This window comes from Hemitrygon akajei, chromosome 29, assembly GCF_048418815.1.
Source record: "Hemitrygon akajei chromosome 29, sHemAka1.3, whole genome shotgun sequence".
NCBI classification, from domain to species: Eukaryota; Metazoa; Chordata; class Chondrichthyes; order Myliobatiformes; family Dasyatidae; genus Hemitrygon; species Hemitrygon akajei.
The window spans coordinates 2,201,133-2,217,538 of NC_133152.1; the positions used below are offsets into that span (position 1 = coordinate 2,201,133).

Sequence of the window (16,406 nt, forward strand, 5' to 3'; positions counted from 1 at the left end):
ACTTTCAAGGAATTATGGACTTGTAATCCCAGATTCCCCTCTTCCAGTACACCCCTCAGTGCCCTATTGCTCACTGTGAAAGTCCTACTCTGGTTTATTGTCCCAAAGTACAACACCTCAGATTGTCTGCATTACGTTTCATCTTCCATTTCTGAGCCCATTTTTTTCCAGCTAATACCGATCCCTCTGCAAGCTATGATAGCCTTCCTCACTGACAACTATACCTCCAATCTGGGTGTCATTTGCAAATTTGCTGATCCAGTTAAGCGCATTACCATCCAGATTGTTGAACTAGATGACAGACAACAATGGACCCAGCACTGATCACTGGCCTCCAGACAGAGAGGCAACCATCTACTACAATTCTCAGTCTTTTACTGCAAAGCCAATGTTGAATCTAATTTACTATCTCATCCTGAATGCTAAGTGACTGCACCTTCTTGTCCAGCCTCCCATGTGGAATCTTATCAAAGGCCTTGATAAAGTCCATGTAGACAACATCCACTGCCTTGCCTACATGCGGTTTTCCTGGTAACCTCCTCATAAATTGGTTTAAATTGTTATAAGATTAGTTAGACACGATCTACCACACATAAAACCATGTTGACCATCCTTAATGAGGCCCTTTTTATACAAATTCTTACATACCCAGTCCCTTCCAATAATTTACCTTCTACTGATACCAGGCTCACCAGCTTATAATTTCTTGGCTTATTCTTTGAGTCTTAAACTATGGAACACCATTATCTAACCTCCAATCCTATGGCACTTTACCCATGGCTAAGGGCATTTTAAGTACCTCTGCTAAGGGCCCTGCAGTTTCTGCACTAGTCTCACACAAGGTCTTAAGGGCCACTAATCAGGCCCAGGGGATTTATCAACCCTCATTTGCCTCAGAACAGCAAGCTCCTCCTTCTTTGTAATCTGTATACAGTCCATGATCTCACTGGTGTCTTACCTCATTTCTATCGACTCCTTTTCCATTTCCTGAGTAAATACAGATGCAAAAATTCCATTTAAGATCTCACCCATCTCTTTTGGGTCCATGCATAGATGGTCTTCAAGATGACCAATTTTGTCCCTTGCTATCTTTTTGCTTATAATACGAGGGGTGATTGCTAAGTTCATGGCCTAAAGTAGAAGGAGTCAATTTTAGAAGACCTAACACATTTATTTGTTAACATAGTCCCCTCCTACATATCCACACTTAGTCCAGCGGTTGTGGAGCATACAGATCTTGGACACCCAGAAAGTGTCCACAGATGGGTGATTGATAATTTCGTGGCCTAAGATAGAAGGAGATGAGTTATACAGCTCTCATTACATGCACCTGCGGGTCAACTCTTTGAGTGATGAGGCAGAAAGTTTGAAGTTAATAACTTATCTCCTTCCATCTTGGGCCACGAACTTACAATCACCCCTGATGAGTTATTAACTTCACACTTTCTGCATCTCCAGTTCCCTAACATGGTCCCTTAGGAGTTGCATCTTGATGCACCAGGTGCAGATGTGGCCGTCCGGGACGCCAGGAGACTCCAGGACCTCCCACATCTGACACCGACCACAGAAAACCGGCCTCACACACATACTACTTCCTTTTGCAATCAACAACTGCCTCGCCTCGTCCCGTTACCACCGAAGCCCGTTGAGCCAAAGCCCTTTCATTCTGCTGCCTCTCACTCTGGTGCCCGCTGGATATGGCTGCTTTCTTTTTAAACTGTTCGCGCTCAACCGGCTGACGTCACGCGCCTGCGTAGTCTGGTTTCTCTCTTCCCCTGAGAACTCAAAATGTCTTCCCACTGGAAATCCTTAGGTGCTCTCCCACTGCCTTCTTGTTACGAAGTCACCATGGACCCTGATCTCCCACATCCTGCAGGAGGAGTATGCTGCTGTCCTGACTACCATCCCAACTACTCCAATAATAACTCTGAGGGAAATCTTACCAACACTTAACCACTTTGCCTTAACTGAAGCCTTCGAAACCAAAACCTCAGCATTTATCCTCAAACTCTTCACTTGCAGCTCAAATGCAGCCACTCCACTGAAAGCTTGCCTCACTTTTATTTGCTGATGGTCTACCGCTGGACTCACTAAGCAGAGTGGAGACAGAAAGTGATTAAAATGATACCATTGAATGGTTCAGAGATGAGGGAATGCCGCTGTTTAGAAAATCTGGACACAAGAATTAAGGAAATAGGAGAGTAGGCTGTCCAGTTCTTTTAGTATGCTCTGCCATTCATCAAGATTGTAGCTGATTATCTGCCTCAGTGCCTTCTCCAACACTATCCCCATGTCATATGACTAACTCAATGTCCAGGAATAAGACAAAAGAGCAGAATTAGGGCCAGTTTGGCCCATCAAGCCTACAGTGCCATTCCATCACAGCTGATTTAGTATCCTTCTCAGCATTATTCTCCTGTCTTTTCCCAAAGCCTTTGACACCCTTACTAATCAGGAACCTATCAATCCCCACTATTAAGCATATCCAATGACTTGGCCTCCACAACCATCTGTGGCAATGAATTCTCTCCACCTGTGCTTTGATCAGATGGAGAAACTGTTATTGTTCTCTTTCAAGCAGAGAATGTGGAGAGGAGATAAGATAGTGATGCTTATAGTACTGAGGGGTCTTTTTCTTTAAAAGGAGAATTTGTTGGAAATATTAAGAACCATTGGACACAAGAATATGGTGAAAATAAAAACTTAAAACTGCAGATGCAGGAAATTAGAAATAAAACACAAAACACCGGAAATTCTCGGCACATCAGGCAGCAAATAGTGGAGAAGAAACAGTTATGTTTCAGGAGCAAACATGAGGAAATCTGCAGATGCTGGAAATTCAAACAACACACACAAAATGCTGGTGGAACACAGCAGGCCAGGCAGCATCTATAAGGAGAAACACTGTCGACGTTTCGGGGCACTTCCCGTTTCTACCTCCTTCCCAAGATCCACAAACCTGCCTGTCCAGGTAGACCTATTGTCTCAGCTTGCTCCTGCCCCACCAAACTCATTTCTGCATACCTTGACCCTGTCTTATCCCCCCTTGTTCAATCTCTTCCCACCTATGTTCGTGACACTTCTCACGCTTTGAATTTTTTCAATAATTTCAAGTTCCCTGGCCCCCACCGTCTTATTTTCACCATGGACGTCCAGTCCCTATATACCTCCATCCCCCACCCGGACAGTCTCAAAGCTCTTCACTTCTTTTTGGATTCCAGACCTAACCAATTCCCCTCTACCACCATTCTCCTCCGTCTAGTGGAATTAGTTCTTACTCTCAATAATTTTTCCTTTGGCTCCTCCCACTTCTTCCAAACCAAGGGTGTAGCCATGGGCACCCATATGGGTCCCAGTTATGACTGCCTTTTTGCTGGCTTTGTCTATACGGGTATCCGTCCCCCTCTTTTCCTTCGCTACATCGACAACTGCGTTGGCACTGCCTCCTGCACACATGCTGAGCTCGTTGACTTCATTAACTTTGCCTCCAACTTTCACCCTGCCCTCAAATTTACCTGGTCCATTTCTGACACCTCCCTCCCCTTTCTTGATCTTTCTATTTCCATCTCTGAAGATGGCTTATCTACTGATATCTACTATAAGCCTACGGACTCTCACAGCTACCTGGACTATTCCTCTTCCCACCCTGTCTCTTGCAAAAAATGCTATCCCCTTCTCACAATTCTTCCGTCTCTGCCGCATCTGCTCTCAGGATGAGGCTTTTCATTCCTGGATGAAGGAGATGTCTTCCTTTTTTAAACAAAGGGGCTTCCCTTCTTCCACCATCAACTCTGCTCTCAAACACATCTCTCCCATTTCCCGCACATCTGTCCTCACCCCATCCGCCCGCCACCCCACTCGGGATAGGGTTCCCCTTGTGCTCAACTACCACCCCACCAGCCTCCAGGTCCAACGTATAATTCTCCGTAACTTCTGCCACCTCCAACGGGATCCCACTACCAAGCACATCTTTCCCTCCCCCCTCTTTCTGACTCCCTTGTCCACTCATACCCCCCATCCCTTCCCACTGATCTCCCTCCTGGCACTTATCCTTGTAAGCGGAACAAGTGCTACACCTGCCCTTCCACTTCCTCCCTCACCACCATTCAGGGCCCCAGACAGTCCTTCCAGGTGAGGGGACACTTCACCTGTGAGTCGGCTGGTGTGGTATACTGTGTCCAGTGCTCCCGGTTTGGTCTTTTGTATATTGGCGAGACCCGACGCAGACTGGGAGACCGTTTCGCTGAACACCTACGCTCGGTCCGCCAGAGAAAGCAGGATCTCCCAGTGGTCACACATCTTAATTCCACGTCCCATTCCCATTCTGATATGTCTATCCATGGCCTCCTCTACTGTCAAAATGAATCCAAACTCAGGTTGGAGGAACAACACCTTATACACCGGCTGGGTAGCCTCCAACCTGATGGCATGAACATTGCCTTCTCTAACTTCCGTTAATGCCCCTCCTCCCCTTCTTACCCCATCCCTGACATATTTAGTTGTTTGTTTTTTTTCTCTCTCTCTGCCCATCACGCTGCCTGTTCTCCATCTCCCTCTGGTGCGCCCCCCTCCCCCTTTCTTTCTCCCGAGGCCTCCTGGCCCATGATTCTTTCCCTTCTCCAGCTATGTATCACTTTTGCCAATCACCTTTCCAGCTCTTAGCTTCATCCCACCCCCACTGGTCTTCTCCTGTCATTTTGCAGTTCCCCCTCCCCCCACTACTTTCAAATCTCTTACTATCTTTCCTTTCAGTTAGTCCTGACAAAGGGTCTCAGCCCAAAACGTCGACAGTGCTTCTCCTTATAGATGCTGCCTGGCCTGCTGTGTTCCACCAGCATTTTGTGTGTGATGTTTCAGGTCAAAGATACTTTGGCAGAATGGAAAAGTAAGAAGCTGAGTACGTTTTAAATTAGATCACTGATATTCCAATTACATTTTCATTAGCATCAGGAATATGGTTCAAGCAAGTAACGTTGTTGATAGTGTTGCCCTCAATTGTATTCCCAAACCTCCTGATCTCTTCTGTTTTGAGGAGGTGGCAAAGACTATTTTTGAAGGAGGTGAGATAATCCTCTTGGATTTTAGAAAGTTTCCAGAATCTAAAGGATGGCAAATTGAATCCAAAGCTGGGAGTCAGTTTTAGCAGGAAAAAGCTAATAATGATGTGTGTTTTTTACCTAATGACTGTTACCTGGGGTTTATCAGATCTCAGTATTCAATGCCTTACTTCTTTTAAAGCAGGTCAGTAACTCAGAGGGGAAGAGAAGTTTTTAGCTGAGTTACACGTGACACTGTGGGGAAAAGATTTTGCCTGAAGGGAGATATGGAAGATCAGCTAGGGTCAGCTGACCAGAAAGGTTGCAAGTGGAATTTAATCCAGAGGAGTATGAGTTGTTGCATTTGAAGAGATACAGTCAGAAAAGAAATTTGAGATAAATAGTAGGCTATTGAGAAGTACAGAGGAGAGGAGCTTCCAAGTGTCTGTCCATCTGTCCTTAAACAGAGAACAAGTTAACGGGAATTGGCTGAGGTACGTGAGAGCAGTCAGAGGACGAGGTGATCTGCCCCTCTCATGCCTGCTCTGCCACTCAGTAAAATGTGCCTTCCCAGGTGGAAAATCCCAGAAATTCATTACCACATTGATGGAAAGTCTCTTCCCATTTCTGGCTGAATACCCAAACCCAGTTTTTGAGACTGATTCCAGGTTTTATACAACTCAGTCAGTTGAAATGACTTCCACAGCAATAGGTTCATTGAATATTTTGTAACTTTCAATGGAGTCACCTGTCATTCCTTTTAAATGTTACTATCCTTTTCCTCAAATAATAAAGTTGCTACCCAGGAATAATCCGGTCAATGTGCACCTCATACCGAAGGCTAATATTTACTCCCACTTTGTGTTCTGCCCATTAACCAGAACAGAGAATTACCACCAATTCCGTGCACTCAGATTCTGTTTAAAAATCTCTAGTTTGGCACCTTCTCAGAGGCCTTCTATATACATCAAATTAGCTGGTTTGACCTTACCTAATCTATCAGTTGATTCTCAAAATATTGCTGCAGATGTGTTAAACATCTTTCATGAATCTATTTTGACTCACCACCCAGGACATCGAGGAGGAAGTACAGGAGCCTCAAAACCCACACTCAAAGTTTTAAGAACACCTCCTTCCCTCCACCTTTAGATTTCTGAATAGTCCATGAATCCATGAACACAAACTTATTATGCATTTTCTGTATTATTTATTTTTGTACCATATTTTTTTTGACTTGCGTGTACTGTTGCCCCAAAACAAACTTCACAACATATGTCAGTGATAATAAATCTGTTTCTGATTCTGAAACCCTTTTGGTTATTATTTTCTAAGTGCGTTGTTTGTGTTCTTTGATAATAGATTGCTTGTGACTGATAGTAAGCTAACTGCTCTCTTTATTAACACTAACCTGACTGTCCGTGTAGGCCCATTGTCCCTGCTGTTCTTCTTCCACTGAACTTGTGTCCACATACCTCAACTTCATTCTAGCCCCTTTGGTTCATTCCCTTCCCACCTACATCTGCAACACCTCACGTTCTTCGATCTCTTCAACAACTTTGAATTCCCTGACCCTGCTCACCTCATTTCACTCGATACACTCCTATCCCCCAATCAAGAAGGCCTGAAAGCCTGAAAGCTCTGAAAGCTCTCTGCTTCTTTTTCGATAAAAGACCTGTCCAGTTCCCCTCCAACACCACCCTTCTCCGTCTGGTGAAACTGGCCCTCACCCTCAACAATTTCTCTCTCAGGTCCTCCCACTTACTTCAAACTCAAGGGGCAGCCATGGGCACCAACATGGGCCCCAGCTATGCCTGCCTTTTCATTGGTTACAGTTCGAAGTTTTCTCAAGTAATGCTCCCCAACTCCCTCTGTGCTACATTGCCAGCTGTATTGGTGCTTCATGAACCTATGCTGAGCTTATTAATTTCATCAGCTTTGCCTCCAACGTTCACACTGCCCTTAAATTCATTTGGTCCATTTATTACCCCTCTCCCCCTTTCTTGATCTCACTGTCTCCATCTTTGGGGTCATACTTCTTATCGATATCTTTTATAAACCAATCAGTTCCATCGGTTATCACGACCATACCTCTTCCCACTCCTGTCTCCTGTAAAAATGCTAGCCCCTTTTCTCAGTTCCTTTGTCTCCACTGCAGGTGTTCCTAGGATGAGCTTTCCTTTGAGGACATCATGGATATCTTCCTACTTCAAAGTACAGGATTTCCCTTCCTTCATCATTGATGCTGCCCTCATTCTGCTTGTGATGTGGGATCGTTCTGGTGCGCTCTGAACAGTTGGTGTTTCTCTGACAACAGTGCCTGTATCTCCTCGTCGTTCTCATCGAACCAGTCTTGATGTCTACGGATTGCTGGTCCGAGGTGTTCGAGAGCGGTAGAGTAGACTGCATCTCTGAAAGCCATCCACTGCTCTTCAATACTGGTGTGGTCATCCTGGGGTGTGTCAAGCAGCCTGCTATCTAGGTCTTCATGAAATTCTTCTGCAACTACGCTGCTCTTCAGCTTGGAGACATTGAGCCTCTTTGCAGTCTTCTGACCTTAGGGTCTTCTCACAGGCAAGATGCGAAGTTTAAACTTGGACACTATAAGTCGATGATCCGTCCAGCAGTCGGCACCACACAGGGCCTTTGTCACTCTCACGTCTTGCCAGTCCCTCTTTCTGGTGATGACATAGTCAATCAGATGCCAGTGCCTAGAGCGTGGATGCATCCAAGATGTCTTGTTATGGGTAGGGAGGTGGAATAGGGTGTTGGTGATGACAAGGTCATGCGTAGCGCATGTCTTGAGGAGCAGCAGGCCATTGCTGTTACACTTGCCAATACCATGTCTTCCAAGAATCCCTCCCCAGGTCTGGTAATCTGTCCCCACTCTGGTGTTAAAGTCCCCGAGGACAATAAGCTTCTCTGACTGTGGGACTGCTGCTATGAGGGCGTCAAGTTCTTCATAGAACTTATCTTTGATGTCATCTGGGTTGGTCATTGTTGGGGCATATGCACTGATCGGCGTTGCACTCCTCTTATTGCCAAGTGGGAGCCGAAGCGTCATCAGGCGATTGTTGATGCCCTCTGGAAGCTTGGCAAGTTGACGAGCGAGGTGGGATCGGATGGCAAATCCAACGCCAGCCTCTCGTTGTTCAGTGCTGCTGCGACCACTCCAGAAGAAGGTGTACCCACCACCACGTTCTGTAAGCTGACCCTTGTCTGCTAGGCGTGTTTCGCTGAGTGCTGCAATGTCCACGTTATAGCAGGCTAGTTCTTTGGCGACCAGTGCTGTTCTTCTTTCTGGTCTGACAGCCTTGGTGATGTCAAGCAGAGTTCGCACATTCCACGTGCCAAGGTTGAGCACCTTCACTTTCATCGTCTTTGTAGTTCGACCGCTGAGTGGGATCCCTGCCAGCCGCGGTGTGCTGGCCAGGGTAAGATGAAGCAGTCTATGTTTGAGGCACCTTTTCTAGCCCCTTCCTCCATGGAGGTGAGCAGAGCGATTCCTAAAGAGGACTGCTCAGACACCCAGGGGACTGCCGAGCTCCACTGCTGCTTCATTCCAGCGGAGAACGACCCAATGCCCTGGGCCACCTCTGTGCAGGTTTGTGACTACAGCTTCCAGTGTATCCACACCTGCTGCTTCGCCACTCATCCGTCGCCACAGGACTTGAAGTTTTTTTAGTGGAATGGGTTTGGAATTGTGACTTGCACTTGACTTGGGTTAAAGTGAGGGAGAGTTGCGCAAATCGTCAGCCTCACTCTCTCGTCCCAACCTATCTGTTTCCAGTTGCAAGACAGAGTTGAGACGGCTGGAGATAAGTCGGGATGCCGTGGATGACCAGCAGTGTCCTACGTGTCTCACTGTGCCCTGATTGCGCTCCACAACGCTTTGCTGGGTCCGCCTTTCTACTCCTTGGACTGCCAAGTGGTGGTCTCCTCCGCGCAGTCCGCCGAATTCAGTCTTCACATGCATAGGTAGACGAGCCCTAACTCACCGAGGGTTTGAGGCCCATCGGCTACCCTCACCAGGTTTTGCCGGCCAGTCGAAGCCGTTGCCCGGGGTGTGGCCGCTGTTGCAAGCTTATTCATGCTACATGGTAGGCTTATTCAGAAAGTCAGAAGGCATGGGATCCAGGGAAGTTTGGCCAGGTGGATTCAGAATTGGCTTGCCTGCAGAAAGCAGAGGGTTGTGGTGGAGGGAGTACATTCAGATTGGAGAGTTGTGACTAGTGGTGTCCCACTAGGGTTGGTTCTGGGACCTCTACTTTTCATGATTTTTATTAACGACCTGGATGTGGGGGTGGGGTAGAAGGGTGGGTTGGCAAGTTTGCAGACGGTACAAAGGTTGGTGGTGGTGTGGATAGTGTAGAGGATTGTCAAAAATTGCAGAGAGACATTGATAGGATGCAGAAGTAGGCTGAGAAGTGGCAGATGGAGTTCAACCCAGAGAAATGTGAGGTAGTACCCTTTGGAAGGACAAACTCCAAGGCAGAGTATAAAGTAAATGGCAGGATTCTTGGTAGTGTGGAGGAGCAGAGGGATCTGGGGGTACATGTCCACAGATTCGTGAAATTTGCCTCACAGGTGGATAGGGTAGTTAAGAAAGCTTATGGAGTGTTGGCTTTCATAAGTCAGGGGATAGAGTTTAAAAGTCGCGAGGTAATGATGCAGCTCTATAAAACTCTGGTTAGGCCACACTTGGAGTACAGGTTTCTCCCGCTATTCGAAGGTTCCTATGAAATGGTTTGTAAGCCAGAATGTCGTAAAGTGAAGAAGCGATTACCATTTATTTATATGGGAAAAATTTGTGAGCGTTCACAGACCCAAAAAATAACCTATCAAATCATGCCAAGTAACACATAAAACTTAAAATAACAGTAACATATAGTAAAAGTAGGAATGATAAATACACAGCCATATAAAGTAGGAATACTTTTCTGCAATTATTGCAGCACTGTTTGCCGTAAGAAAATCTCATGCCAGCACTCACGGCAGAAACACACGGCGCAAACACTCTCAGCAGAAGCTCTCTCTCCAGTAACCTTTAAACTATGAAGCTGCCAAATAACACATAAAAATACACAGCCCATATAAAGTAGAAATAATGTTTGTACAGTGTAGTTTCACTTACCAGAATCGGGAAGACAGTGAGGACACTGATGGTGTGTTAGGCTGAGTCGTCAAAGTTTGGGATGGTGGGAGGTAGAGGAGACTGGGGGGGGGTCATCTCATCATCATCTGTTTCCATCAGGGCAGGCAGGTCACTTTCTTCTATGCCTGCCTGCCTTGATGTTGAAGGTTGAGGCTTGCCGTCTGATGTGGCTGATGTGGAAGGCTTGGAAAACGACAGTATGCTTGACTGCTTAACCTCGCGTATTTTTCTATCGTACAGTTCTTTGTAGGCACTCAAACCATCTTGCAACTATGCCCTAAACCTACGTACCCTTTCAAAATTAAAATGCAATCATTGCAGCGTTGTCCATCGCAGCGAAAATCTCACGCAATAGCTTCATATTCAGTTCCTGGGTGACTTCACTTTCATCAGTTCGCTACTGCGTTCAGCTTCAATTGTTATCCTTTCCTCTTCATCAGCTCTTCATCTGTCAGTTCTTGGTCATGGGATGCCAAAACCTCTTCAACATCATCTTCGTCAACTTCCACAAACCCTTAACTAAACTCACTATATCCTTACTTAGTTCACCACAATCAAAACACTTTATTATGTCTAGTTTTACGCTAAGTGTTACACCCTTACGCGCTCTTTTAGGCTTTTCCGATACCTTAGAACTCACCTTGCTAACGGATGCACAAAATAAATCGACATAAAGCACAGATGCTCACAGGCACGTGTTTAAGCAATACCAACTAGAATGCAGTTCCAGGGGAGGAACTTGGCTGCTCGGCATGCGCTGCCTTTTTCATAACAGTGAAAACACCTTCTATTAGTGATAACAGGTAACTAATGTAGGTCTTTTGTAATAGCGAGTTGTCATAAAGTGACGTGAACGTTTGAAAAACGGGGGACACCTGTACTGTGTCCAGTTCTGGTTGCCTCAAGAAGGATATTAGAGGAAGGTTTTTTACTGAGAGAGTGGTTGGTGCGTGGAATGCACTGCCTGAGTCTGTGGTGGAGGCAAATACACTAGTGAAATTTAGGAGACTAGGTGACAGGTATATGGAGGAATTTAAGGCGGGGGCTTATATGGGAGGCAGAGTTTAAGGGTCGGTCCAGCATTGTGGGCTGAAGGGCCTGTACTGTTCTATGTTCAATGACCTCAGTATCATTCCAGTCTGCTACATCTGATAGTTTCCTTCTCCTCACTATGTTAGGGAGGTTACCCAGACGCATTCTCTCTCCTTCCTCAAGTGCAGAGGAATGATTGGATTTGGTATGTGCATTTAGCTGCACTGGTAAATAGCATGATGTGAAGACAGACAGGCTTACAGAAAGTGTGAGGTGCATTTTCATGTAAGACAGTTTTATGTTACTGACAATATTATAATAAACTAAGCAGTTGTATAAATATTTGAAACAGCAGCAATAAAAGGTGAAAAGTGACCATTGCAGGGTGAAAGTGTGCTCCAAGTCGGGAGTGGTGGGGGACAGTAGGGCACTCAGGCAGGCAACTTGGGGGAAGAAGATGTTACCCAGCTTGCCACATCTGGGTCTTGTGCTCTGGTACCTTCTGTCTGATAGCAGGAGGTCAAAGAGATTGTGGGAAGCACTCTCCAGCAGTTATTTGTGTCTCTTTAAGAGGTTGGCTTTGGAGCTGAAGCTGCACAATTGTATCCCAAACTGGCAGATGGGGCTTTACAGACAGAAGAGATTCTGCCAAAGCTGGAAATCTTGAGCAGCACTACTTCCCACCACTGCCTGTAAGGAGATTGTATGTTCTCCCCATGACCCCGTGGGTTTCCTCTGGTTTCTTTGCACATTTCCAAAACGTGTGGGTTAGTAGATTAATTGGTCATGTGCGTGTAATTGGGTGGTGTAGACTCATTGGGCTGGAAGGACCTGTAACCATGCTGCAAGTGTCTTAAAAACACACACGCACACACAAAATGCTAGAGGAACTCAGCAGGTCAGACAGTATCTATGGAGGGAAATGAGACTGAGGGAGCCCAGTGATGCTGGTAGGGGCACTTCCAATATAAGATTCTGATCCCTGAGAGACAGTGTTAGCCTCTATGTAGCCCTCTTCTAGTGTCAGTAAACCATGTAAGAGATTTCTGGTGAATGCCTGTGATTCATATTCATACATTAGCAGAGTTCAAATTTTTGGGGAATGACAATAGATCAGGATGAACTGAAGTAAGAGACACATTTTCCACTGTTATGGAGGGTCATCTTAACTTTGCTTTAGGACATCAGGATTCTGTTGGAACAAACAAATTTCAGCTTCTTTGTGAGCAAATCAGACTATCCCTAAATTTATTGAAGTTTGGGTAATGGACAGGGTTACAATGGACAAAAATTGTGTGATTAGGATTTAAATCCAAATATTCAAGATGCGGGGAGCATGGATTAGTCTGAAGGTGCACATACAGGGGTACCGTGCTAAGTTAGGGTATTCCCATGAGTGAGAATTCATCCTCTTGCTGATAACTATTATATCAAAAACGTGAGTAATGATCACAGCACCTGGGGCTGCTTGGGAACTTGTGAATCTGACAGTCTGAGAGAATTTATTCAGACATCATCAATGCCTGATCCTTATGATCATGATTTTTTTTGTTTTGTTCCTTAATATAAAACATCTGGATAGAGCAAGTCAGATGTTAGAATAAGTCATAGATCTTTGCAGCAATTCAATTTGAATATCCTCTCTAAACTGACTTTACAAAGCACCCTGGAATGTTCAGTTTTGCTGGGCCCAGTATTCCAGAGTATGTAAGCAGCCAAGTAGTGGTGCGTCAGTGGGTTGCACTTCAGGGAATAGGGATGTTTCAAACAGTTATGGAATGGCATACAGATGGTCCTACCTTGGCATTTTCATTGCTATTATTCATTCTTTCTTCCCTCCATTGTTCCTCCATCCCAATTTATTATTTCCTCTCCTTTGTCTTTCCCTTTAATCCCACTTCCCACACTTTCTATTCCTTTCTAACATTTTCCCCTGTTTTTCAGCCTGTCCATTGGGATCATTTAAGCCTCTCCAAGGAGACAAACTCTGTCTGACCTGTCCAATCAACAGCCGGACCACCAGTGAAGGGGCTACAAGTTGTATCTGCCGGAATGGATACTATCGCTCAGACTCCGATCCGCATGACATGCCCTGTACCAGTAAGTTCACTGTAACAATCTTCTATTGTGTAAACGAGGAGAAGACCCAGGTAAACTCAGAGACACAAACATTGTAGACAAAGAGTTTCAGATATGTGGTTGGGGTGGTGGGGGGATACAGGGGTAGAGCTGAAATAGCCCTGTCAGTCTGAAAGATGTGGACTGAACTCAGAGACACAGAGACTAGCTGTGATTAACACACAGCCCATGAGCCTAATAGATTAAAACAAGACTTTTAATTAACAGTTCAAACAAACCTACCCACACTCACTCTATAGATAAATGTGGTCAGTATCCAAATACCCCTGGCATCAGCAGTGAAAGAGACCTGTGGCCACCAAAAAAGTCCAGCTGTAGTTACCAGATTAATGAAAATAGTGATCTACAGACCAGGCACAGATACAGCGCTTCTCCTGGCCTGCTGCGTTCCGCCAGCATTTTGTGTGTATAACTAACAGCTATCTTTCAGACATTCATAGGTCAATTTTGCCCAAAAGTTGGAATGTACACTGAATCACTCTATAGGGTAACCATACCCCCACAATATTGCAATGTGGGAAACTGACAAGTATGAACGGAAGTGATTTCCAAAGCAACAAAAGTGATATCCTGTAATGAAACTAACAGCCTATGTTCCTATGGGATGTTGGTGTCTGATTACTGTGAGGAGGGTACATGGAAAGTGATTTATTTTTTCCAAAAGTTTTTGAGTTTATACAGTCTGTGATATCATAACTCAGGAATAAGATAGGAATGGAGAGGGAAAAGAGAGTAACTATAGTGGAGAGGGAAAGAATGAGGAATAGAGATTAAAAGGTCCAAGGTGGTGTAAAGGAGGGAGAATAGAGAGGGATATGAGAGAGAATGGAGGGAAAGCAGGAAGGAGAGAAAGGAGGCATTGATTCCAATCTGGGGAGGGACATCATTAAAAAAAAAACACCTCATGAGAGCATGCAAAAGTAGGTCTCTTGGTCCCTTAATACAGTGTGTCATTCTGTATAGTTTTGGCTCAGAGCTCAATTCTCTCTTCTCTGCTATATGCCCTCATCCCTAATCTTCCAGAAGTTAATTTGTCTCGTGTTTTAAATGCCTTATGATCTGTCCCTAACCCTGCAGCTAGAGATTCACTATCCTCTAGGTGGAGTGACGTGTCCATAGTTATTGTTCATTTGTTATTCAAGATCAAATGAGCCAGTGATTATTTATTTATCTTATTTAATGACGTACAACGTGGAATAGGCTCTTCTGGCCCTTCGAGCCTCGCTGCCAAGCAATTGCCCAATTTAGTCCTAGCCTAAACGTGGGACAATTTACAGTGACCAATGAACCTACCAACTGGAACGTCTTTTGGAGCATGGAGGAAACTGGAGCACCCAGAGGAACCCGCACAGTCACGGGGAGAACGTGCAGACTCCTTACAGACCGTGGCAGGAATTGAACCTGGGTCACTCGTATTGAAAAGTGTTGTGCTAACCATGCCATCCAGCTGTCAGAAACACCTGTATTCAACAGGAAAATATATCTGTGTAGAGGAACAACACCTCATAACTTGCATATTCAGCATGAACATCAAACTTTCAAACTTATAGTAACTGCTCCCTCTCCCTTTTTATGTTCTTTATCATCTCCTGATCCAACTGGGCCTCATCACTCTATCTCCTTCCCCTCCACCCTCTCCATCCTCCACCATCCACACAGTCCTGCCACTGGCTCACCTCCCCACCTTTATTCCATGCTGGACCATCCTCACCTATCAGATTCCATCATCTTCAGCCATTTGTCACTTCTACTTGTCACTTCCCACTTTCTGACATCATACCTGTCACTACTTTCACCTGAATCCACATATCACCTACCAGCTGTTGGACCACCCCTTTCTCTCTCTTCTTTATACTGGTTATCACCCTCTTTCTTTCAATCCAGGTGAAGGGTCTGACCCAAAACATCAAAGTTCAAGGTAATTTTTTTTATCAAACTACTTTTATGTCACAGTATACCATCTTGCAATTCATTTACTTGCAGGCATAGTCAAACACCTTTTCACTACATCTTAGGGCAAACAACAATTAACTCAGAGTGGATAAATCATAAGCAAATTTATTTTACTTGCAGCAAGGGAAGACTAGCACCTCACAAGAGCTGGTGATAGCTTTGAAAAAACAGACAGCATCATCACTCCTTTATTCACAAGTGTTGGCTACCCATGCCAGTACAAGGACAGGGTATACTCTGTTCATCTGCTTATCAGTGTACTTGGCATTCTAACAGTAACGCATCCATTTGTCTTTCTTCAGTTTGTCATACACTCAAGGTCCATCGGCATAATGTTGCATGAACAAAATTAGCCTAGCATTCTGATACAATACAGGTTCCATTTTGTTACTACAAGTGAAGTACTTTTCCACAGCATTCACAGTAGAACTGAGAAGTACAATATAATCAATGAAAAACTACACACAAGCTAAGACAGATGAACACCCAATGTGCAAAAAGAAGAAAAACTGGACAAATAATAAATAAACAATGAGAACATGAGATTTAGAGTCCTTAAGGTGAGTCCATGGGTTGTGGAATCAATTTAGAGTTGAAGTGAGTGAAGTTATCTCACTGACCTGATGGTTATAGGGTTGAACTGTTCCTGAACCTGATGTTGTGGGACCTAAGGCTTCTATACCTCTTTCTTGATGGCAAAAACAAGAAGAGAGCATGGGCTGGATGGTGGGGGTTTTTAACAATGGATGTTGGTTTCTTGTGGCAGCACTCAGGTAGATACGCTCAATGGTTGCGAGGGCTTTGCCTGCGATAGGCTGGGCTGTGTCCACCACTTCATGTGAGCTTTTCGGTTTTTGGACATTGATATTCTGCGCTGTGCATCTATAGAAGTCTGTTAAAGCTTTAGAAGACATGCCACAAAGCTGTAAGTATAAAGTGAGTAGAGCAGGGAGCTAAGCCCCCAGCCTTGTGGTACACTTGTGCTGATGGTTATTGTGGAGATGTTGTTGCCAATCCGCTCTGACCGGGGTCTACAAGTGAGGAAATCAAGGATCCAGTTGCAGAAGGGAGTATTGAGGCCCAGGTCTAGGTGC

General features: G+C 45.0%; 1 protein-coding gene across 2 annotated transcripts in view; it reads left to right on the top strand.

Moving 5' to 3' along the window:
* LOC140718199 (ephrin type-B receptor 2) overlaps positions 1–16,406 on the top strand; it is a 443,811-nt gene that overhangs the window by 252,896 nt on the left and 174,509 nt on the right. For both annotated transcript variants that reach the window (XM_073031645.1, XM_073031646.1), the window contains exon 4: positions 13,165–13,320. In XM_073031645.1, coding sequence (XP_072887746.1) covers positions 13,165–13,320 — 156 coding nt within the window. The remainder of the gene's footprint in view (positions 1–13,164; positions 13,321–16,406) is intronic.